This window comes from Bombina bombina, chromosome 5 (genome assembly GCF_027579735.1).
Source record: "Bombina bombina isolate aBomBom1 chromosome 5, aBomBom1.pri, whole genome shotgun sequence".
Lineage (NCBI taxonomy): Eukaryota > Metazoa > Chordata > Amphibia > Anura > Bombinatoridae > Bombina > Bombina bombina.
This window is the reverse complement of record NC_069503.1, coordinates 818,512,439-818,537,832: the sequence shown is the minus strand read 5'-3', so window position 1 is coordinate 818,537,832 and position 25,394 is coordinate 818,512,439. Positions and strand designations below refer to the sequence as shown.

The 25,394-nt window shown below is 37.7% G+C and overlaps 1 protein-coding gene across 1 annotated transcript in view; it reads right to left on the bottom strand.

Moving 5' to 3' along the window:
* LAMA1 (laminin subunit alpha 1) overlaps window positions 1-25,394 on the bottom strand; it is a 289,080-nt gene that overhangs the window by 96,491 nt on the left and 167,195 nt on the right. The window contains exons 24-32 of the mRNA XM_053714935.1: window positions 20,907-21,050; window positions 20,207-20,386; window positions 17,099-17,284; window positions 16,816-16,943; window positions 7,318-7,438; window positions 7,077-7,214; window positions 4,039-4,160; window positions 1,606-1,692; window positions 840-1,033 (exon numbers count right to left, since the gene is read on the bottom strand). Coding sequence (XP_053570910.1) covers window positions 840-1,033; window positions 1,606-1,692; window positions 4,039-4,160; window positions 7,077-7,214; window positions 7,318-7,438; window positions 16,816-16,943; window positions 17,099-17,284; window positions 20,207-20,386; window positions 20,907-21,050 — 1,300 coding nt within the window. The remainder of the gene's footprint in view (window positions 1-839; window positions 1,034-1,605; window positions 1,693-4,038; window positions 4,161-7,076; window positions 7,215-7,317; window positions 7,439-16,815; window positions 16,944-17,098; window positions 17,285-20,206; window positions 20,387-20,906; window positions 21,051-25,394) is intronic.

The window sequence follows — 25,394 nt, the reverse complement described above, 5'->3', positions numbered from 1 at the left end:
TTTTGTGGTTGTAATTATTTTATTCTTTCCACATTTCCAGCTGTTCATGTCAGCTGTGTGAGATATCATATATTGAGCAATTTAACACAACTAAATATGTTAATGGTGAAACCCATTGAAAATAGTCTAGAAAAGGTAAAATGAGCCTCAATATATTTAAACTTTGTCTAGGCTGAATAACTAGAGCCCTTGGCAACCTAATAGGCCTCCATGAATGTAAGCCATTACGTACAGCCCCTGAAGGCTCGCCGGAAACAGAAGTTATGAAGCAGCGGTCTAAAGAACGCTGCTCCATAACTTGTCCGCCTGCTCTGAGGCGGCGGACAGAAATCAACCCGATCAGATACGATTGGGTTGATTGACACACCTTGCTAGCGGCCGATTGGCCGAGACTCTGCAGGGGGGGTATTGCACCAGTGGTTCACAAGAACTGCTGGTGTAATGATAAAAGCAGACAGTGTATGCTATCGGCATTTATCGATGTGCAGAGGACATGATACGCTACTTTGTATCATGTCCGCTCGCACATTAGTAAATTGACCCGTTATTCTTTATGAACTCAAGATTAAAAATGATATTATTACATAGTGGAATGTGTTATTACATATTTTATTGTTGCATTTCTAACTACTTTTTAAATTGCCTTTTCTCTTTTGAAATTGCACCAGTTTGCTAACAACTTTCTCTTCCTTTTTACAGTGTAAACTCTAAATTCGTAGGAAACATAATACAAATTTAAAATAATGAAACAGATTCAATAATAATATTTTTCGTATTGTAAGTTACTTTACTATTCCTTAATTGTACATAAAGGTGGTAAGTCAAAAGAAATAACTTACATATGCATTCTTGGTTTAGAAGAATATGTCTTGGTTCACATGCGTCACAAAGGCGCCCCGTGACTCCCTGCTTGCAAGCACACTGGCCAGTTAAACGGTCACAGTAATTGTTCAAGGAGCCGCTTGGGTTGCAGTCACATTCCTGGCAGTTTCCATCAGGCTCATTAGGATTTCCATAATATCCAAGGGAACACCTATATTTAACAACAACATAATATTGTTTATTCTTTACTGCATGTAAAGTATATAGTGTGTTAAGATGATCTCCAAACTCCTAGAATGTTTAAAAACAAATATTTTGTAACTTAAGACAGAAAGAGATATTCTATGGTTGCTAAATAAGATCTAAGCAGTTCATGGCAACTTGTTTAATGAATGTATGAGTTTTTAATGTAGTAACATTGGTATGAGCCTAAAATTAGCCATTTTAAAGGGACTTTTAAAGGGACATTAAATACTAAATACATTGTTAAATCATAGCAATAAGGTTATTCCCCGATTCCCTCTTGTCATTGGTGCTAACATGTTGTATGCTGGTTTTTACTGTGTTCCAGTGATGATATGTTTGCACATGTGCAGTAACTCTCCTTCATATACCTGCAGTGTAACCTAGGTTTCAAAATGGCATCACCCATAAGGGAGGTGCATGAAATGTATCCAGTGTTTAATGTCCCTTTAATGAATATTTTGTGTCTTTAGTTTGTCACTATATCATCTGGCCCCTGTGTCCTTTATGGCTAATTTGCAAATCAAAAAGTGCGCTTACCTCTCACAATGCTTTCCCTCATATCCAGGAAGACAAGCATCACATCGGAAATCACTTACACCCTCTAGCACACATGTTGGGCTAAAGCTAAGACACAAATGCATAAAAATAGCTGTTAGATTAACTAATTGTATTGCATAACAATGTTACATTTACTTGACAAATACCAGAATCTAATTGTTATATGTGCAAGGCTTAGTATAGGAGATACAAGATCAGCTTAAATGTATATGTGCATTGGTCTCTAAATGTGTTTTTACTAATTATCATTATTATTATGTTGTTGGAAACTATAAGGAATTGTGTTTTTGCTTATTGAATATGAGTTTGCATTAATAATGAGCATATAAAAATAATCCTGAATTGCAAAAGTGATATTGGGGTCCATCAGAAGTTACTTGCATAATAAAGGTATGCCAAAGTTAAAGGGACAGTAAATACCTTGAGGCATATTTAACAAATGTCTGTCGGACCTGATCCGACAGTGCGGATCAGGTCCGACAGACATCGCTGAATGCGGAGAGCAATACGCTCTCCGTATTCAGCGTTGCACCAGCAGCTCACAAGAGCTGCTGGTGTAACGCCGCCCCCTGCAGGGGGTGTCAATCAACCCGATCGTACTCGATCGGGTTGATTTCCGGCGATTCCTGTCCGCCTCATCAGAGCAGGCGGACAGGGTTATGGTTTAGACCGCTGCTTCATAACTGGTGTTTCTGGCGAGCCTACAGGCTCGCCAGCAACACAGGGCCTCAAGCTCCATTCGGAGCTTGATAGATATGCCCCCTTGAGATTTTAATATACAATGTTTATTTGTGAATAATGAAACTACTTCGCAATATATTTTCATTATTTATTTTGCAACCTTTTCATGTAATTTATCTCTGAAAATTGAGTAATTTCTAATACTCAGAACTTGAAATGTAACCTGATGATTTCTAAAGGCTAAATCTGCTACATATCTGTCCCTAATTGGATTTAACTGATAACAACTGCAAATTAATGCATTTTATTCTAACCTTATGACCGTGGCTAGCCGGTCAGTCTGCTGACTATAGTACAGATTGGCTCCTCCAAATAAGGCTATTGAAATATAATTACAGAAAAAAGGATGTTGATTTGTTTTAAAAACATTAAGACTTGGCTGATATGTTATTCTTTAGCAGCACAATAGAAATCTATTGTAATTACAAGGTCTTTATTGTCCCTTTAAGTATTGATTCTTATATTCTATCATCTTGCATTATCTTAAAATTGTACAAAATTAAGGAGCTTTTGACATTTATTCCCCCTTATTATTTTCTACAACTTTCTTATGAATTAAAGCTTTATAAATATACCACATTTTTATAATAAACATGTTTTTCTGTACACTAAAACTTTCCTCTCTCACAATTGTGCACACTAATTATACAAATATAAAGGCAGAGACAGACGAGTGATCACAGTTAAATGTGCAAACAATTCATGGGGGCCGAATTATCAATATCTGTCCGACATGATATGCTGTAGCGTATCATGTGTGTCAGACATCGCTAAATGCCAACAGCGAGTTATGGGGAACTGCTTGTGCAATGCCACCCCCTGCAGATTTGTGGCCAATCGGCTGTTAGCAGGGGGTGTCAAACAACCTGATTGTATAGGATTGGGTGGATTGCAGACCGTAGCCTCAGAGGAGGCGGAACAGTTAAGAAGCAGCGGTCTTAAGACCGCTGCTTCATAATTGTTGTTTCCGGCGAGCCTTCAGGCTCACGCGGAAACAGGGGCATCAAGGTCCGTTCAGCCCTTGATAAATCGGCCCCATGGTCTTATCTGAGATTCATCATCATCATGGTCAATACTGGTATCATTTATTTGTAATGCACTGCTGAATTCCATAGTGCACAAACAGGTGAACATACACAAGAATTAATACATTTCATGTATTAATTGTTTTTAATGAAGCTCTGGAGGAAAACAATAATAAGGAATCATAGATAGTTAAAAACAAAAAAATGATGGGTTGCTGGATAATTAAAATCCTTCCTGCAAAAGTAGTATAGAGAATAAGTACATTTGAAAATGAAAGGCCTGATTGCCCTCTCCTTTATTAATTTAGACAATGTCCACTTTTAAATAGGTATTCTTTTTGCATATCTGAAAACATTGCAATAATCTGTTTACTTTTGAAAACTCCAAAAAAGAACAACCTAGAATTCATATTTGAAAATAAAATAAAAAATAATATATATATCTATCTATATCTATATATATATCTATATCTATATAAATATATATATATATATATATATATATATATTTATATATGTATATATATATGTGTGTGTGTGTTTATATATGTATATATATATGTGTGTGTGTGTTTATATATGTATATAGATATGTATATATGTAGAAAAATATTGTTTCCATAAATTTTCTCCAGCAAAATGTTACCTTTGTTTGTTACCCTTGGGACAAGCACATAGTGAGCAATCTGCAATTGACCCTGTTACTCTGCCATAATACCCAGAAGCGCATATGTGGCAATGATGACCATCTGTATTATCTTTGCAATCCTGTAAAAGAGCAGAAAAGAAAGACACAACTTATAAAAGCAACTAAGCTTGGAGTAATCAAATTTCAGTAATGGACAAAACGGATGCTTGGAGGCATTTCATCATGTCTAGCTGATTGTATGAACAAAAACATAACGCTAAATGATTTCTCTGTTTCCTCAATATATAGAAATATAAATGCAGCCAAGTAGGGTAAGTTTAGTTTGTCACCATTTTGAGAATTAAATTAGTTAGAATGAAAATAAATAAACAATGAGAAAATACAAGCAGTTTAAGACTGCAAAGATGTCATAATGTTCCTTAAAAAATAAGAAAAATAAATAACTAAATACATAAATCAAAAAGTGTGATTAACAACAAAGCCTTTCAGGCCCATTTATCAAGCTCCGTAAGGAGCTTGAAGGGCCGTGTTTCTGGCGAGTCTTCAGACTCGCCAGAAACACAACTTATGAAGCAGCGGTCTAAAGACCGCTGCTTCATAACCCTGTCCGCCTGCTCTGAGCAGGCGGACAGGAATCGCCGGAAATCAACCCGATCGAATACGATCAGGTTGATTGATACCTCCCTGCTGGCAGCCGATTGGCCGCGAGTCAGCAGGGGGCGGCGTTGCACCAGCAGCTCTTGTGAGCTGCTGGTGCAATGTTAAATGCGGAGAGCGTATTGCTCTCCGCATTTAGCGAGGTCTTGCGGACCTGATCCGCAGTGTCGGATCAGGTCCGCAAGCCCTTTGATAAATGGGCCCCTTTGATTCTTATGTACAGCTTTAATTAGAAAATGGGATACTAAGCTGCAGTAACAATTCTACAGACTGATGGAGCTCTCAAGCAAATTCACCAACTAAACAAACTTTATGCAAGACCAATATAAATTATTAAGGGCAAGATTACAAGTGGCGTGTTAATAGGTAAACACAAGCGAAAAAGGGTTTATCGCGGGTATTGCATGCGTCAGATTTACCGCTTGTATTACAATTGAAAGAAAATGTGATCGCTTAATAATAACACTAATAAAAAAATAAAAAAAATTGCACAAAATAGTTATAAGGGCTCAAAGATATGAGGTCTCAGGTGTTAGAAAAAAAAAGTCTGCAAAGGACTTTAACATAGAGATACATACATACATTTACATGTCTCTCTCTCTCTCTCTCTATATATATATATATATATATATATTTATGTGTGTACATATTTAAGTATCTATGTGTATATATGTATTTACAGACACATATACATATATAAACACATAAATATATATGTGCACTCATATAGACGTGTATATATAAGTGCATTGGAGCCCTTTGCAGCTAAATAGATGAAAACATGAAAAATAATCATGTATAAATAGGTATAGATATATATTGTACCAAAATCCCATCAGAGATATATGTAGAAATATCTATTTATGAATAAATATAACATATTCTGTTATGTGAAGAACACTGGAATGTGAAATATTAATATTTTCCTGTTGGGTTAGCGCACTTGAGAATATGCAACTGGGTTTGCGTGTGAGTAGGGTATTGGGTTAATTTTTCCACTTTTTTGCTCCATTGACGTGCCCAATATTCTAAGTTTGGCTTTTTTACGCGCATCGGGTTAGTACATGAGTGAAAACTGTTTACTTTCAACTTGTACTTGCTACCTGATGCACGCAAGAAGTTTACTTCTAGTAGAGTTAGCGCCCAAGCAGGAGCATTAAATACAGCTCCACTTGTAATCTGGCCCTAAGAGTGGAAAAAGTAATTAAAGGGTATCATAAGCACAGAGCAGGTTAAGAAATAAAATGACAAAAGATATTGTCAAATGACACAATACTTGCATATAGCTATGTGTTTAACCTCTGCAAATGCTCTATTTTAGATAAGACAAAGAAAAAAATACAATACTCCTTTAAAATATCAAACTGTACCTAGGACCAGCTTTCTTTTTCTTAAACTAACTACACTTAAAGGATTAGATTACAAGTGGAGAGCAATCATTAGCACAAGGTGCATTATTCTTTGTGTGATCTTGAATGGTAAAAAATGTTACCCAAAGCATCTTAATGCGGCCAAATCTTTTTTACAGCAGCCTATATTTCTCATGGATATCACAGGGAGCTCTATTAACTCACTCATTGTACTCGTATTACAAGTGGTGAGTTAAGTGTTGTGATCAAGAACAATTATGACTGTACAATTAAGCTCTTTTTAAATCATGAATTAGTACATTATTATTAGTGGTATAGCAGAGAACTACATGATGGTAACCCTGGCCTTGAGCTTGAGCGATATCAGTCATTAAAGGGACAGTCTAGTCAAAATTAAACTTTCATGATTCAGATAGGGCATGCAATTTTAAACAACTTTCCAATTTACTTCTATTATCTAATTTGCTCAATTCTTTAGATATCCTTTGTTGAAGAAATAGCAATGCACATGTGTGAGCCAATCACACAAGGCTTCTAGGTGCAGCAACCAATCAGCAGCTACTGAGCATATCTAGATATGCTTTTCAGCAAGTGATATCAAGAGAATGAAGCAAATTAGATAATAGAAGTAAATTAGAAAGTTGTTTAAAATGACATGCTCTTTCTAAATCAGGAAAGAAACAAATTGGTTTTCATGTCCCTTTAATTATTCTGCGCTGCCCCATAGAAGTCTATTATGTGCGGTATTTAGCGTACCCACACTATCCGATATGCAGATGTTAGCGCTCCCTAGACTATCTCATTTAAGTGATAAAAAATAACTTTTGACTTGTGACATGAGTGCAGGAATAGAAGAGCTATTGATTTTGCTTCATCAATGCTAACTTACAATAACGCTATTAGTTTTGTACTCCACAAAACGATTAATCTAGGGCTGAATGTTTTTAGTTTATTTAGTAACATTTGTATATGAATGAATGGATATCTGTGCACTGAAACTCAGCATACCATGCATTTTCCAGTGTCTGGGTCACAAGTCTCACTGTGGTTGCTGCACTGACAGGGTACACATGGTGCAATTAGTGGTCGTGATCCTCGAACATCAATTTCTGACACTTTTTCTCTGTAGTAGCCAGAAGCACACTCCTAAATGATAATTTTGTTGAAAAAGAAAAACAAGATAAAATTGATTTTTATTTTATTTTTCCCTGAATATTGTCAAAAATAATTTACATGCCGTATAGAATACCTGACAAGAAAGCCCTGCATAACCTGGTGGACAATAACATTTCTCCAGATGAAGTGCAGCTTCACGTCCAGAATGCATGTCTGATGCCTCAACTGCAATGTCCATTGATATATTTGAAATTCTACAATTTTAGAAGGAAATATATTACAAACATGGAGTACACAGTATTTTATGGGATAGAAAGCCATGGGTATTAGCATTTGCTCGTTAGGTTTTTTTAAGCAGGATACATAGAAAGCTTAAAAGTAAATCAAATTAAAAAAAAAATATGTATTCATAAAATGTTAAACTAAACATATTCATTTTATTATGAAAATTGTAATTTCTGCACTCTGACTTGGCAACGCTCTATAGTTATTATATTTGAAACATATGAGTTTAACGACTCCTTCATTTTATATCAGCAAAATTGCTTTTGCCTTATCATTGATGTAGTATGATGTATAAGTCAATAAAAGGGTCACTTCTGGTATTTGTTTTTTATTACTCACAAATATCAATACAATTATATTTCTTTAACCCAAATAAATCCATAAAATGTAATTCACTGAAAAACTGAGGTTATTGTGTTTAGTTAATCATTATTTATTAAAAAAAAAAATTATAAGAAGAAATGGAGAATCATGTCAAAAGAATGTTGGTTCTCTAGCATGATTCCTGTAGTTTTGTTCCAGTAAATTGATGTAAAAATAGAATGAGGGATTACTGAGTGAAAGGGACATGAAACCAAAACTCTTTCTTAAGTGATTCAGATAGAGTATACACTTGTAAGCAATATTCTAATTTACTCCTATTATCAATTTTTCTTCGTTCTCTTAGGAGCCGGCCCATTTTTGTTTCAGAACCTGGGTAGCGCTTGCTGATTTGTGGCTAAAACAAATGGCCATTAAATGTGTCACTAAGTATCTAGAATATATATTGTGATCAGAAAAAACAGAATTTATGCTTACCTGATAAATTACTTTCTCCAACGGTGTGTCCGGTCCACGGCGTCATCCTTACTTGTGGGATATTCTCTTCCCCAACAGGAAATGGCAAAGAGCCCAGCAAAGCTGGTCACATGATCCCTCCTAGGCTCCGCCTACCCCAGTCATTCGACCGACGTAAAGGAGGAATATGCATAGGAGAAATCATATGATACCGTGGTGACTGTAGTTAGAGAAAATAATTCATCAGACCTGATTAAAAAAACCAGGGCGGGCCGTGGACCGGACACACCGTTGGAGAAAGTAATTTATCAGGTAAGCATAAATTCTGTTTTCTCCAACATAGGTGTGTCCGGTCCACGGCGTCATCCTTACTTGTGGGAACCAATACCAAAGCTTTAGGACACGGATGATGGGAGGGAGCAAATCAGGTCACCTAGATGGAAGGCACCACGGCTTGCAAAACCTTTCTCCCAAAAATAGCCTCAGAAGAAGCAAAAGTATCAAATTTGTAAAATTTGGTAAAAGTGTGCAGTGAAGACCAAGTCGCTTCCTTACACATCTGATCAACAGAAGCCTCGTTCTTGAAGGCCCATGTGGAAGCCACAGCCCTAGTGGAGTGAGCTGTGATTCTTTCAGGAGGCTGCCGTCCGGCAGTCTCATAAGCCAATCGGATAATGCTTTTAAGCCAAAAAGAAAGAGAGGTAGAAGTTGCCTTTTGACCTCTCCTTTTACCAGAATAAACAACAAACAAAGAAGATGTTTGTCTGAAATCTTTAGTGGCCTCTAAATAGAATTTTAGAGCACGGACCACGTCCAAATTGTGTAACAAACGTTCCTTCTTTGAAACTGGATTCGGACACAAAGAAGGTACAACTATCTCCTGGTTAATATTCTTGTTGGAAACAACTTTCGGAAGAAAACCAGGCTTAGTACGCAAAACCACCTTATCTGCATGGAACACCAGATAGGGCGGAGAACACTGCAGAGCAGATAACTCAGAAACTCTTCTAGCAGAAGAAATTGCAACCAAAAACAAAACTTTCCAAGATAATAACTTAATATCTACGGAATGTAAGGGTTCAAACGGAACCCCTTGAAGAACTGAAAGAACTAGATTAAGACTCCAGGGAGGAGTCAAAGGTCTGTAAACAGGCTTGATTCTAACCAGAGCCTGAACAAACGCTTGAACGTCTGGCACAGCTGCCAGCCTTTTGTGAAGTAAAACAGATAACACAGAGATCTGTCCCTTCAGAGAACTTGCAGATAATCCTTTCTCCAAACCTTCTTGTAGAAAGGATAGAATCTTAGGAATTTTTATCTTGTTCCAGGGGAATCCTTTAGATTCACACCAACAGATATATTTTTTCCATATCTTATGGTAAATTTTTCTAGTTACAGGCTTTCTAGCCTGAATCAGAGTATCTATTACAGAATCTGAAAACCCACGCTTTGATAAAATCAAGCGTTCAATCTCCAAGCAGTCAGTTGGAGGGAAACCAGATTCGGATGTTCGAATGGACCTTGAACAAGAAGGTCCTGTCTCAAAGGTAGCTTCCATGGTGGAGCCGATGACATATTCACCAGGTCTGCATACCAAGTTCTGCGTGGCCACGCAGGAGCTATCAAGATCACCGAAGCCCTCTCCTGATTGATCCTGGCTACCAGCCTGGGAATGAGAGGAAACGGTGGGAATACATAAGCTAGGTTGAAGGTCCAAGGTGCAACTAGTGCATCTACTAGAGTCGCCTTGGGATCCCTGGATCTGGACCCGTAACAAGGAACCTTGAAGTTCTGACGAGAGGCCATCAGATCCATGTCTGGAATGCCCCATAATCGCGTTATTTGGGCAAAGATTTCCGGATGGAGTTCCCACTCCCCCGGATGGAAAGTCTGACGACTCAGAAAATCCGCTTCCCAATTTTCCACTCCTGGGATGTGGATTGCAGACAAGTGGCAGGAGTGATTCTCCGCCCATTGAATTATTTTGGTTACTTCCTCCATCGCCAGGGAACTCCTTGTTCCCCCTCGATGGTTGATATATGCAACAGTCGTCATGTTGTCTGATTGAAACCTTATGAATTTGGCCTTTGCTAGTTGAGGCCAAGCTTTGAGAGCATTGAATATCGCTCGCAGTTCCAGAATGTTTATCGGGAGAAGAGATTCTTCCCGGGACCATAGCCCCTGAGCTTTCAGGGGTTCCCAGACCGCGCCCCAGCCCACCAGACTGGCGTCGGTCGTGACAATGACCCACTCTGGTCTGCGGAAGCTCATTCCCTGTGACAGGTTGTCCAGGTTCAGCCACCAACGGAGTGAATCTCTGGTTCTTTGATCTACTTGGATCGTCGGAGACAAGTCTGTATAATCCCCATTCCACTGTCTGAGCATGCACAGTTGTAATGGTCTTAGATGAATTTGTGCAAAAGGAACTATGTCCATTGCCGCAACCATCAAACCTATTACTTCCATGCACTGCGCTATGGAAGGAAGAAGAACAGAATGAAGTACTTGACAAGAGCTTAGAAGTTTTGATTTTCTGGCCTCTGTCAGAAAAATCTTCATTTCTAAGGAGTCTATTATTGTTCCCAAGAAGGGAACTCTTGTTGACGGGGACAGAGAACTTTTTTCTATGTTCACTTTCCACCCGTGAGATCTGAGAAAGGCTAGGACAATGTCCGTATGAGCCTTTGCTTTTGACAGAGACGACGCTTGAATCAGTATGTCGTCCAAGTAAGGTACTACTGCAATGCCCCTTGGTCTTAGCACCGCTAGAAGGGACCCTAGTACCTTTGTGAAAATCCTTGGAGCAGTGGCTAATCCGAATGGAAGTGCCACAAACTGGTAATGCTTGTCCAGAAAGGCGAACCTTAGGAACCGATGATGTTCCTTGTGGATAGGAATATGTAGATATGCATCCTTTAAATCCACCGTGGTCATGAATTGACCTTCCTGGATGGTAGGAAGAATTGTTCGAATGGTTTCCATCTTGAACGATGGAACCCTGAGAAATTTGTTTAGAATCTTGAGATCTAAAATTGGTCTGAATGTTCCTTCTTTTTTGGGAACTATGAACAGATTGGAGTAAAACCCCATCCCTTGTTCTCCTAATGGAACAGGATGAATCACTCCCATTCTTAACAGGTCTTCTACACAATGTAAGAATGCCTGTCTTTTTATTTGGTTTGAAGACAATTGAGACCTGTGGAACCTCCCCCTTGGGGGTAGTTCCTTGAATTCCAGGAGATAACCTTGAGAAACTATTTCTAGCGCCCAAGGATCCTGAACATCTCTTGCCCAAGCCTGAGCAAAGAGAGAGAGTCTGCCCCCCACCAGATCCGGTCCCGGATCGGGGGCCAACACTTCATGCTGTTTTAGTAGCAGTGGCAGGTTTCTTGGCCTGCTTACCCTTGTTCCAGCCTTGCATCGGTCTCCAGGCTGGTTTGGTTTGAGAACTATTACCCTCTTGCTTAGAGGGTGTAGAATTTGAGGCTGGTCCGTTTCTGCGAAAGGGACGAAAATTTGGCTTATTTTTAGCCTTAAAAGACCTATCCTGAGGAAGGGCGTGGCCCTTTCCCCCAGTGATGTCTGAAATAATCTCTTTCAAGTCAGGGCCAAATAGCGTTTTACCTTTGAAAGGGATGTTAAGCAACTTGTTCTTGGAGGACACATCCGCTGACCAAGACTTTAGCCAAAGCGCTCTGCGCGCCACAATTGCAAAACCTGAATTTTTCGCCGCTAATCTAGCTAATTGCAAAGTGGCGTCTAAGATAAAAGAGTTAGCCAATTTAAGTGCTTGAACTCTGTCCATAACCTCCTCATATGAAGAGTCTTTATTGAGCGACTTTTCTAGTTCTTCGAACCAGAAACACGCTGCTGTAGTGACAGGAACAATGCATGAAATTGGTTGTAGAAGGTAACCTTGCTGAACAAACATCTTTTTAAGCAAACCCTCTAATTTTTTATCCATAGGATCTTTGAAAGCACAACTATCTTCTATAGGGATAGTAGTGCGTTTGTTTAGAGTAGAAACCGCCCCCTCGACCTTGGGGACTGTCTGCCATAAGTCCTTTCTGGGGTCGACCATAGGAAATAACTTTTTAAATATAGGGGGAGGAACAAAAGGTATGCCGGGCCTTTCCCATTCCTTATTTACAATGTCCGCCACCCGCTTGGGTATAGGAAAAGCATCGGGGGGCACCGGGACCTCTAGGAACTTGTCCATCTTACATAATTTCTCTGGAATGACCAAATTGTCACAATCATCCAGAGTAGATAACACCTCCTTAAGCAGAGCGCGGAGATGTTCCAATTTAAATTTAAAAATAATAACATCAGGTTCAGCTTGTTGAGAAATTTTTCCTGAATCTGAAATTTCTCCCTCAGACAAAACCTCCCTGCTGGCCCCTTCAGATTGGCGTGAGGGTACGTCAGAACCATTATCATCAGCGTCCTCATGCTCTTCAGTATCTAAAACAGAGCAATCGCGCTTTCTCTGATAAGTAGGCATTTTGGACAAAATGTTTTTAATAGAATTATCCATTACAGCCGTTAATTGTTGCATAGTAAGAAGGATTGGCGCACTAGATGTACTAGGGGCCTCTTGTGTGGGCAAGACTGGTGTAGACACAGAAGGGGATGAAGCAGTACCATGCTTACTCCCCTCGCTTGAGGAATCATTTTGGGCAACATCATTATCAGTGGCATCATTGTCCCTACTTTGTCTGGACACTAAGTCACATTCATCACATATATTTAAATGGGGAGGAACCTTGGCTTCCAAACATACAGGGAGTGCAGAATTATTAGGCAAGTTGTATTTTTGAGGATTAATTTTATTATTGAACAACAACCATGTTCTCAATGAACCCAAAAAACTCATTAATATCAAAGCTGAATAGTTTTGGAAGTAGTTTTTAGTTTGTTTTTAGTTATAGCTATTTTAGGGGGATATCTGTGTGTGCAGGTGACTATTACTGTGCATAATTATTAGGCAACTTAACAAAAAACAAATATATACCCATTTCAATTATTTATTTTTACCAGTGAAACCAATATAACATCTCAACATTCACAAATATACATTTCTGACATTCAAAAACAAAACAAAAACAAATCAGTGACCAATATAGTCACCTTTCTTTGCAAGGACACTCAAAAGCCTGCCATCCATGGATTCTGTCAGTGTTTTGATCTGTTCACCATCAACATTGCGTGCAGCAGCAACCACAGCCTCCCAGACACTGTTCAGAGAGGTGTACTGTTTTCTCTCCTTGTAAATCTCACATTTGATGATGGACCACAGGTTCTCAATGGGGTTCAGATCAGGTGAACAAGGAGGCCATGTCATTAGATTTTCTTCTTTTATACCATTTCTTGCCAGCCATGCTGTGGAGTACTTGGATGCGTGTGATGGAGCATTGTCCTGCATGAAAATCATGTTTTTCTTGAAGGATGCAGACTTCTTCCTGTACCACTGCTTGAAGAAGGTGTCTTCCAGAAACTGGCAGTAGGACTGGGAGTTGAGCTTGACTCCATCCTCAACCCGAAAAGGCCCCACAAGCTCATCTTTGATGATACCAGCCCAAACCAGTACTCCACCTCCACCTTGCTGGCGTCTGAGTCGGACTGGAGCTCTCTGCCCTTTACCAATCCAGCCACGGGCCCATCCATCTGGCCCATCAAGACTCACTCTCATTTCATCAGTCCATAAAACCTTAGAAAAATCAGTCTTGAGATATTTCTTGGCCCAGTCTTGACGTTTCAGCTTGTGTGTCTTGGTCAGTGGTGGTCGTCTTTCAGCCTTTCTTACCTTGGCCATGTCTCTGAGTATTGCACACCTTGTGCTTTTGGGCACTCCAGTAATGTTGCAGCTCTGAAATATGGCCAAACTGGTGGCAAGTGGCATCTTGGCAGCTGCACGCTTGACTTTTCTCAGTTCATGGGCAGTTATTTTGCGCCTTGGTTTTTCCACACGCTTCTTGCAACCCTGTTGACTATTTTGAATGAAACGCTTGATTGTTCGATGATCACGCTTCAGAAGCTTTGCAATTTTAAGAGTGCTGCATCCCTCTGCAAGATATCTCACTATTTTTGACTTTTCTGAGCCTGTCAAGTCCTTCTTTTGACCCATTTTGCCAAAGGAAAGGAAGTTGCCTAATAATTATGCACACCTGATATAGGGTGTTGATGTCATTAGACCACACCCCTTCTCATTACAGAGATGCACATCACCTAATATGCTTAATTGGTAGTAGGCTTTCGAGCCTATACAGCTTGGAGTAAGACAACATGCATAAAGAGGATGATGTGGTCAAAATACTCATTTGCCTAATAATTCTGCACTCCCTGTACAGAACATCGGCTATCTGATGGTTCAGACATGTTAACAGGCATAAACTTGATAACAAAGCACAAAAAACGTTTTAAAATAAAACCGTTACTGTCACTTTAAATTTTAAACTGAACACACTTTATTACTGAATATGTGAAAAAGTATGAAGGAATTGTTCAAAATTCACCAAAATTTCACCACAGTGTCTTAAAGCATTAAAAGTATTGCACACCAAATTTGAAAGCTTTAACTCTTAAAATAACGGAACCGGAGCCGTTTTTACATTTAACCCCTATACAGTCCCTGGTATCTGCTTTGCTGAGACCCAACCAAGCCCAGAGGGGAATACGATACCAAATGACGCCTTCAATAAGCTTTTTCAGTGGTTCTTAGCTCCTCACACATGCATCTGCATGCCTTGCTTTCCAAAAACAACTGCGCATTAGTGGCGCGAAAATGAGGCTCTGCCTATGACTAGAAAAGGCCCCCAGTGAAAAAGGTGTCCAATACAGTGCCTGCCGTTTTTTTAATACATCCCCAAGATTAAAAGAACTATTTATAGTTAACATCCATTAAATATACTTATAAGGTAATCATTTTAGCCCAGAAAAATGTCTACCAGTCTTTAAAGCCCTTGTGAAGCCCTTTATTCTTATACTAAACTAAGAAAATGGCTTACCGGTTCCCATAGGGAAAATGACAGCTTCCAGCATTACCAAGTCTTGTTAGAAATGTGTCATACCTCAAGCAGCAAAAGTCTGCTCACTGTTTCCCCCAACTGAAGTTAATTCATCTCAACAGTCCTGTGTGGAAACAGCCATCGATTTTAGTAACGGTTGCTAAAATCATTTTCCTCTTACAAACAGAAATCTTCATCTCTTTTCTGTTTCAGAGTAAATAGTACATACCAGCACTATTTTAAAATAACAAACTCTTGATTGAAGAATAAAACTACATTTAAACACCAAAAAAAACTCTTAGCCATCTCCGTGGAGATGTTGCCTGTGCAACGGCAAAGAGAATGACTGGGGTAGGCGGAGCCTAGGAGGGATCATGTGACCAGCTTTGCTGGGCTCTTTGCCATTTCCTGTTAGGGAAGAGAATATCCCACAAGTAAGGATGACGCCGTGGACCGGACACACCTATGTTGGAGAAACAGGACTGTCACATGTTCAGTGTGGGACCATAGGACCATTTTCACCAAACCGGTAATGTAAAAAGTGCTGCCAGTAAATAATGAAAATGGCTGAATGTGATCACATCAAAAAGGGCTCATCTGCAGCTGTTAACATGATAATAATTATCAAAACAGATTGTGATCAAACCACTAAATTTGTCAAGACCATTATCAAATAAATGTAAGAACATTACTTTTAAGCTAGAAAGTTTTTTTTATTTTATTTTAATTACATGAACTGGGAAACGTTATCACTTAAGCAATAAGGCCTATTTTCTCACCACATCATGTATACTAGAGTAGAGGCAGGGGTGGAACTACCGTTGGTGCCGTAGGTGCAGTCGCACCAGGGCCCTAGAGATGGAGAGGGCCCATAACAGCCAGTCTATACATAGTTGTGTGCAGAATGTTTATAATCCTAATGCAGGGGAGCCTTTTATTAGTGCATGTTGTAGGTCCATCTGTCTATCTATCAATCTATCTATTCGCCAAAATCATTACGCATATTAATACTTTTGCTTTCTACTGAGTTACATTTAGGGGGCCCCAGAAAAATCTTGCACCAGGGCCCTTTGTTGAGTAGATCCACTACTAAGTAGATGTTTGATTTTTTTTAAAATCATAAAGCAGTTTTTTGTTTTTATGCTTATGTGAAACCTATACTGTTACTGAACTCTCTACTTTAGTAGTACAGGTACAAATTCCCAAATCCGGGATTCCAAAATCCAAATTTATTCTGAAATCCGAATTATTTATCAAAAATTAATATTTTGCCTAACTGTAAGTAACAGTCTCCTCTGCCTGTGTCTTTGTCTTGTTTTTTTGTGTTCTAAAATGCAAATGCATTTTTAATGACAGTACTGTACTATCTTCCTGCGGGTGCTACCTTTAGGTTACATTTATAAGCTATATTATGTAAATATTGCCCTCCCTTCTCCAAACTGTCCCATTTTAAAAAATGCAAATATTCTAAAAACCAAACTATTCTGAAATCCAAACCTTTTCCGTTCCCAAGCAGTTTGGATAAAGTGTTTTCTTCCTGCACTTCCTATGCATATCCTTACCTGCTCTGATGAAGATCACTGCCATACGATGCCTTTATGAGAATGTAATCTATGTTGCTTAGCACTGACATGAAATCGGATCTTGTCACCGACTGATCAGATACAGAGTTAAAGTATTTCCAATTTTTCTGAAGAGGAAAAGGAAATAAAATGCAACTATCATATATTAATGAAAATAAAAAGCACATCATTTGTTAAAGAGTTATGTGAAAATTAAAATTACATAATTTATATTATATAAATTATAATTATTATAAATTATTCATTAATCGTAAGCATTTACCTCTCTCATGTTGACCTGAATCTCATTTTTCAGTCCGTTTGCAGGAGTAGGAAACTGCATATATATCACTTGCTTGCTTAGACGTCCACCCCTGATTAGAATATCTGGCTCAAAGTCAGAAAACCCAGAATCCCCAAGTGCGTAATATGTGACAGCGTACCTCAACATACCACCGTACGCCAAAATCTGGTCACACAAAAGAATACAAACTTATTATAATTTTATAAAAATGTGCCAATTCTACATCAATCTAAATATGTATTATTCATGGAAATCATACAAATTTTGTAGAAAAGAACAAAAGACTTATGGAACAAATTCCAAAAAAGTGATAGAAAGGTCTAAACTGAAATGTGCATGTTTAGAATAAACTTCCATTAGCAAAACTGCGTCTTGTAGAAGCGAATACTGTGTTTAAGTGGCATAAGCTGTGAATTCCCATGCACTATTCCCATTCAAACACCACTCATTCTCATAGAGTGACCATTGGCTTGAATGACACAAATGAAGTCTTCACAGATGCAATACAAACCACCAGCTTTTTTGAGTAGGCATGGTGTTTCAATCTTGATCCTCTAGTCACAAAAAGCATACGTGCGTATGTTGCTTAAACAGTTATAACTTTTCCTAGAAGCATTTTGCTAATGGAAATATACTGCCAAATGGCTTCTATTTAAAACTGAAATGTATTCATGCAAATTTCATTTTTGACCATTCTATCCCTTTAAATGGATATGAAACCCAAAAAGTTTAATTTGTGATTCAGAAAAAAACATATACAGGTGGCCCTCGTTTTACAACGGTTCAATTTACACCGTTTCAGAATAACAACCTTTTTTTTCCAGTCATGTGACTGCTATTGAAATGCATTGAGAAGCAGTGCATTTATTAAAATAGCCAGTAGGTGGAGCTGTTCGCTTGTATTGTAGCAAAGCCAAGCAAGCTGAAATTAATCAGTTTAACCAGACCTGAGCTATCGAGCAGATTTCAAAGGAACAAGATCTTCCTGTCTATAAATCAGTCCAGATTGGAATGCATAGAAAGAACGGTTTGCAGAAAAATGCAAGTAAAGTCTGTGTTGTGTGATTTTATTAGATCTATAATGCTGTTTAGCAATTGTTTTTGTTCATTTAACTTAGTTTCATTATATATTATGTGTTGTGTGATTATTTTATTAGGTTTACAATGCTGTTTAGCATTTAAAGTCTTCATTTCAAAGCTTTAAAAATAATGTATTAGGTGTTACTTATGACAATTTTGAGAGGGGCCTGGAACCTATCTCCCTCACTTCCCATTGACTTACATTATAAACTGGGTTTCAATTTGCAACGGTTTCGATTTACAACCATTCCTTCTGGAACCTAACCCCGGCGTAAACTGAGGGCTACCTGTACTGTACATTTTAAAACGTTTCTGATTTACTTCTGTTATCAAATTTGCTATGTTCCCATGGTATTCTTAGAGATACCTAGGTAAGGTGTCTGGAGCACTACATAGCAAAAATAATATTCTTGCAAAACTACTGCCATATAGTGCTCCTGGGCATACGTCTGCTTTACAACAAAATATACCAAGGGAACAAATACAAAAATTGATAATAGAAGTAAATTAGAAAGTTTTTTTAAAATTGCATGCACTATCCAAATCATGAAAAAGAGGTTTGGGGTTTCATGTCCCTTTATCTATTCTCACCACAACAAAAAAAGTTATCAATGGGGAGTTTTATGTTAAGCGGTTCTATCTCTATTTTTAGTATGGAGTTGCATAAGCAATCAAGCATATAATTGAGTTCAAATTCAAGAAGATTATGGAAAAATGGATAATGAAAAAAATTGTGTAAGAAAGCCAAACTATGTATTGACTAAAGAGATTTAAATCTGATTATTCTTTGTTAACACTGTAAAATTCAAACTAAATCAAATCTTTATGTATATACAAAAAGGATCTAGTCCCACTAACTTAAAAAATAAAATGTGACGTTCTTTCTTTTGTAGAAACTGACCTTTAATTCTTTGGTGCATATTATATGCAGGTGCATCTTGTATGTTAAAAAATACAGGATTTCAGTTGTTTAATATGATTATTGTATAACTATATACATTGCCTCTTTTAAAAGAATGATAACTCAGGGTCAATTTACTAATTTGTTTGTCCCGTAATAGTAGGGTTGCCACCCGTCCCTTAAAATACAGAACACTTATAAGTTACACATGCTGCAGGGTGTTCAGGGAGGAATATGAATAGTGTTGTCTAGGAACACAATACATGTTCCTCCCTGCACACCCTGCAGTATGTGTAACTCATAAGTGTCCAGGAAAACATGGCTGAGGTGGCAACCCTACGTAATAGGCTAAGTAGAAAGAATATTGTGGGTTTTGATTAGTTTATCTAGATGTTGTATATGAAGCACCAAAGGACTTACAAATTGTGTATTTCCTCAGTTTAACTTCAACACCTATGACATAATTGTCATAACTTAACCATAATTATTATATTTAAAGTATTACAGCTTACAAGCTGAAAACAGATATATTTGGAGGTGTCGTTCAACTGCTGTTGCTGATTGGCTCATCAGATGTGCCCTGCTCAAGACCAGCAATTTTCTGTGGTTAAGTGTGATTTATTTATATGTTTAAAGGGACATTAAACACTTTGAGATAGTAATATAAAATGATAAATTGTATATAATAAAACAACTCTGTAATATACTTTCATTATTTATTTTGTCCTCTTTGCCTGTAATTCCATTCTGAAATTGTGAGCTTTTCAGTTCCTGTTAGAAATGGAAGTGCAGAACACTGTTAAATCCAGCACAACCATTGGCTGCACACTCTAATGACTTATGTATAACTGTCCCTAATTGGCCACAGCAGAGAAGGTAACACAAGTTACAACATGGCAGCTCCCAGTGTTTTATAGACACTAAAACTTTACACTTATTTTGTCACTTTTTAAACAACTAATAAAACTTTAAAAAAATACATCTACATGTTAGTCATGGACTAATCTTTTCTTTGAATGCATCATGTATTTAGTGTTTAATGTCCCTTTAACCCCTCTGCAGGGTTATAACTGTTTGCATTACAATGTCCATTTTTGTTTCCTTACCTTATCACCCAAAAATTGTGAAGGTAATCGCCAATATAAGGTCTCTGAGTTCAGTTTTTGCTGTACCACTGCTGCATTGAGTAACATATCTACAGACTCTGCAAATACACCCTCTGTGGTCCCCTGCAGGTCACTCTGAGAAACCACATGGAGCAATGAATGATCTGGCACCAAAGAGATCTAGAAAAAATGTTTAATACATGAAGCATCTGTGTATAAAATAGTTTATTTTTATATAATATAAATGTATCATATACACGCTTAAAGGGACATTAAAACCCTCCTGCTTTGTATAAAAAAAAAATGTGCTTGTCACACTGCTGCAAATCAAATCCCTGGTTTAGACAATCTCAACATTTTGAAACCATAGGTTATGCAATATGCTTTTTGGCTTCTTTAGGAAGTATGGGACTAATACAATTTTTACACAAAATCAAGATGTTTCTAATGTCCCTTTAAATCTATATATTGTATGATTAAACAAGGCGTTAGAAGTATTTGTAAAGCCCTTACACATCTACCCTTTTATTTATTTATTTAATTTTTAGATGAGGGCTAGAGAAATCTAGGATAGCTAGAGAGTAAAATGCCCAGTGCTACTATTGGCTGTCATTCTAAATGCAATTGCTCTTTGTCTATGAAACTAGCACACTGTAAATGCCATTGATAAGAAAAGTTAGACAATAATCAGTTGACTTACAGGAATGTGGACGTAGCCCTCGATCTCTGTACATAATTGAGATACTCCTGAACAAAAGCACGGGGAACATCCCAGTGAGTTGTCGCCATGCAGACCATAGGTTCCTGCCATGCATTCATTGCAGTATCCCCCCACCACATTTTCCTATAATGATAAAGGAAACAAGTTATTCTATTAGTATAATACCAGCATTCTTATATATTTTCAGTGATTTTTATTCTATATTTACCAATACTTACTTTAAATAGATACTGACCATTCAATTGTGTATGAAAAAAATGTACCTTATACATACATTGCTTACAGGATCATATGCTATTTATTTATTTTCAAGATGCTTTACTTTTCTTTTATGCAACATTTTCTATCAACGTAATATGCTCATTAACCCGCAGGCCTTAAACGTTTACATCTGGCGAAAGCACTGAATGGCGCACCACTTGTAATCTGACCCATCAGGTCAGCAAAATATACCTTACACTAGTGTGATGTATTAGATTCAAAAGCAGGGAAATAGAGCCAGAGGGGCCTATTTATTAATATGTGAGCGGAAATTACCCAATATTGCGGATCATGTCCACCGCACATTGATAAATGCCGACAGCATATGCTGTTGGCATTTATCATTGCACCAGCAGTTCTGGTGAACTGCTGGTGCAACGCCGCCCTCTGCAGATTCGCGCAGCAGGGGGTGTCAATAAACCCGATCGTATTGGATCAGGTTGATTTTCGGAGATGTCTGTCTGCCACCTCAGAGAAGGCGGACAGGTTACGAAGCAGCGGTCTTTAGACCGCTGCTTCATAACTTGTGTTTCTGGTGAGCCTGAAGTCTCGCCAGAAACACGGGGCTTCAAGTTCCATACGGAGCTTGATAAATATGCCCCTAAATGTATAATAAAGTAAATGATATGATAAAATGTAACTTTAACTGAGAAAGAGCTATCCAACTGCTTGCAAACTATTTCTTATATGCAGGGGTTTGATAAACCCTATGAGCCATAGAGGCACAGTTCTGAGAATTTTACTTCTGAAACCTACTTTCTTCGGTGCTCTGACAAAATGCAGACGGACATTTGGCCGACGAACTGAATGCCGAAGCATGTTCTGAGTTTGGCCGAGGGCAGAAACGCTCCAGAGTGCCCTGTTCTAATCAGAGTCTCAGGCACCGCAACCAACTCTGGGAACCTAGCCATGGGTCCCAGCGCGCACGTCTTGTAATTCTCTGTATGGGAAATTATCTATTTATCAAATCTATCTATCGAATCTATCTATCTATTGAATTTATCTATCTATCAAATTTATTTATCTATATAATCTATCAATCAAATCTATCTATCTCGTGGCTGGACTGTTATCTGACAGCCACTTGTGTGTCAGACTATTATTCGTTGGCCAAATGTCTGTCAGCCAAATGTTTGTCAGCCAAATGTCCGTCGGCTAACAGTCCGGCCACAACTTTCTTCACATAAATTAGTGATCTAGATGGCAAATGTGTGCCCCAGCAAAAGAAGATCACTGCTAACTATCAGTCCAAATGAACACAATTAGAATAGTCAGTGTTAAACAAAAAAAATTCTCTAGCATAGAATGGCTTTGTGTAATTTGACAGCTCCCCACCTTTTTTGTATGCATAACAAACGCTAGGATTTACCATCACTAAAAATCAAGTGGAGGTTAAGTTATTATATATTTAACAAAGTGTGCTAAACTCACCCTTTCTGTGCTGTTGCACAGAACTAAACTCAGCGGCTCCAGCCGCCCATGGTACTTCAGTCTCCTTCAATTAGGTGACGTTTGCATCTCTGAATCAATAACTGACAATGTCCTGTATGCACACATGGCTATTGCTTTAGAGGTGCAAGCGGCACCTCATTGGTAGAAGACCGATGTGCCGAGGGTGGCCGGAGCCCCTGAGTTTAGCACCATTTTTTTACATATATGATGACTTAGGGGCCAATTTATGATGTTGGGAGCAAACATGATCCGATATTGCGGATCATGTCCACTGCACATCGATAAATGTCGACAGCATACGCTCTCGGCATTTACCATTGCACCAGCAGTTCTGGTGCAATGCCGCCAACCCGATTGTATTCGATCAGGTTGATTTCTGTTCGCCGCCTCAGAGCAGACAGGTTATGGAGCAGCAGTCTTTACGGAGCTTGATAAATATTCCTCTTAACCGCCACTTGATTTTTACTGATGGCAAATCCGAGCGTTTGTTAAACCCTTAGATTTACCATCACTTTAACTGCTGTGAAATCTCTGTAACATTGATAACCTTTTGCTGTTATTTAAAACATAATACATTGGGTAACTAGATATAACCTGCCCTATGAATTTAGCAACATGTTTACAACATTTGATTAAAAAAAAAAATCAAATAACTTTTAAAGTATAAGTGAATCATTCTGAGGGATATTATGATGCAGGAACAAATATTCTATTGCAACACTCCAGTAGGTGGCAATGTTTGAACAAATAAAATAAAGTTGTATAATTTTATCTGTGAAGTCTTATATCTGTGCCATGATTATTAGCAACAAGGTATTATTTGTATTATTATTGCAGCATGCTAAATAAGAACATAAATTAAGTCTCAGTAAGCCATATACATTATAAATACAGTAAAAATAGTTGTTTTTTTAAGTAAATAATGTAAGTCAGGGGGAAAAGTAAATAAAGTATATCATTAGAATTCAATTCTATGAGAATACAAAGATGTTTCAAATTTTTAACTAAAGCTCTATAAAAATACAAACAAGGTATCTATGTATAAAGGGACAGAATGTCAACATTACATTTCCATGATTCAATCAAAGCTTGCAATAACAAAAAAAAAAAGAGAAAAACGTTCCAATTTACTAATATTATCAAATGTATCTCTTTCTCTTGGTATTCGTTGTAGAAATTAGCTTCCATTCATAAGAAAACAACTAGGTAGGCTCAGGAGCAGCAATGTTTGCAACAATGTTTTACATACATTTCTCAAGACACTATAGTCTATTGACCGACATCTAACTCAGACTCCTATGTTTATTTAACTTATTTTTCCTCACAATTTTAAACAAAATGTTATCTATATAATTACTAATTCTTTATTACCTAAAAGGGAAATGAAACCCATTTTTTTTCCTTTCATGACTAAGATAGCATCAACTTTCAAATGTACTTGTTTAATCTCATGTGTTTTGTTCTTTTGATATCCTTTGATTAAAAGCAATACACTACTGAAAACTAGCTGCTAAATTATTTGTTGTGTAGATATGCCTCCTGTTATTGGCTCAGCCAATGTGTTCAGCTAGCTCACAGTACTGCATTGCTGCGCTTTCGGCAAAGGATACCTAGAGAATGAAGTAAACATTGATAATAGAGGTAAATTGAAAAGTTGTTTAAAATTGAATTCTTAGGGGCCGATTTATGAAGCAGCGTATGCTGTTCATTCCACGCGAGCCTTCAGGCTCGCAGGAATCAGCAATTAAGAAGCAGCGGTCGTATGACAGCTACTCATTAACCTGTCTGCCACCTCTGAGGTGGAGGACTGCAATCATCCCGATAAGATACGATCAGGATGACTGACACCCCCTGCTAGCGCAATGATAAATATCTAATGATGATATGCACCTAGCGCCTGCTTGGAAGTGACCCTTAGCTTAGCTTACACCAATTTCCTTCATTTTCTATGTTAAACACATAGATAAAGGACTTCTCTTAGGTGCACGCTTGCACCTTATTATTTACAAACATTAGGGACAGTATTTTTTTCATATTTTTTTCACATTTTTTTCATGTTATAGCAACACGACCTATCGTCTATTTACATTTGTTTTATCGAATTTTAACATTTGTTTAATAGTATTTTAAGTGTTTATTTTGACAGTCAATTGCATCGAGCTCTACCCATTTTATCATTTTATATTGTATTAATTACTTTTGTTGTATAATTAACACATGGATCCATGAATTGTATGTTGTGTTTAATGTACTTGTACTATTAAAATTTGTACTTTTGATGTAAAATATCAACGTTCAGGTTAATTAGACCCAGCCTCCGTCAGGTTTGGCGCTTTGGTGCTGAATAACCAGCAATGATAAATATCGACAGCGTATGCTACAGCGAATCATGTCCGCCCGCCTTATAATAAATTGGCCCCTTAGTATTTGGTTTCATGTCTGTTTAATATATAATATTTCAGGATTTAATATATTTTATATTCATATTTATCTTTTACATATAATATTTATAGCATAATTTAGTAGATTATGTGTGTAGTTTAGAAATATTTTACATTTGGCAATATTATCTGTAAGGGGCATTACTGGCATAGAGTGCTAAACACAAGTGCACTCTCCTAAGCTCCTATGAGCCAACCCTTCAACAAAGGATACAAAGAGAATTAAGCAAATGTCATAACAGAAGTAAATTAGAAAGTTGTTTACAATTGTATGAACATTTTATTAGCCCCAGCAATGTAAATTAGGCTTATG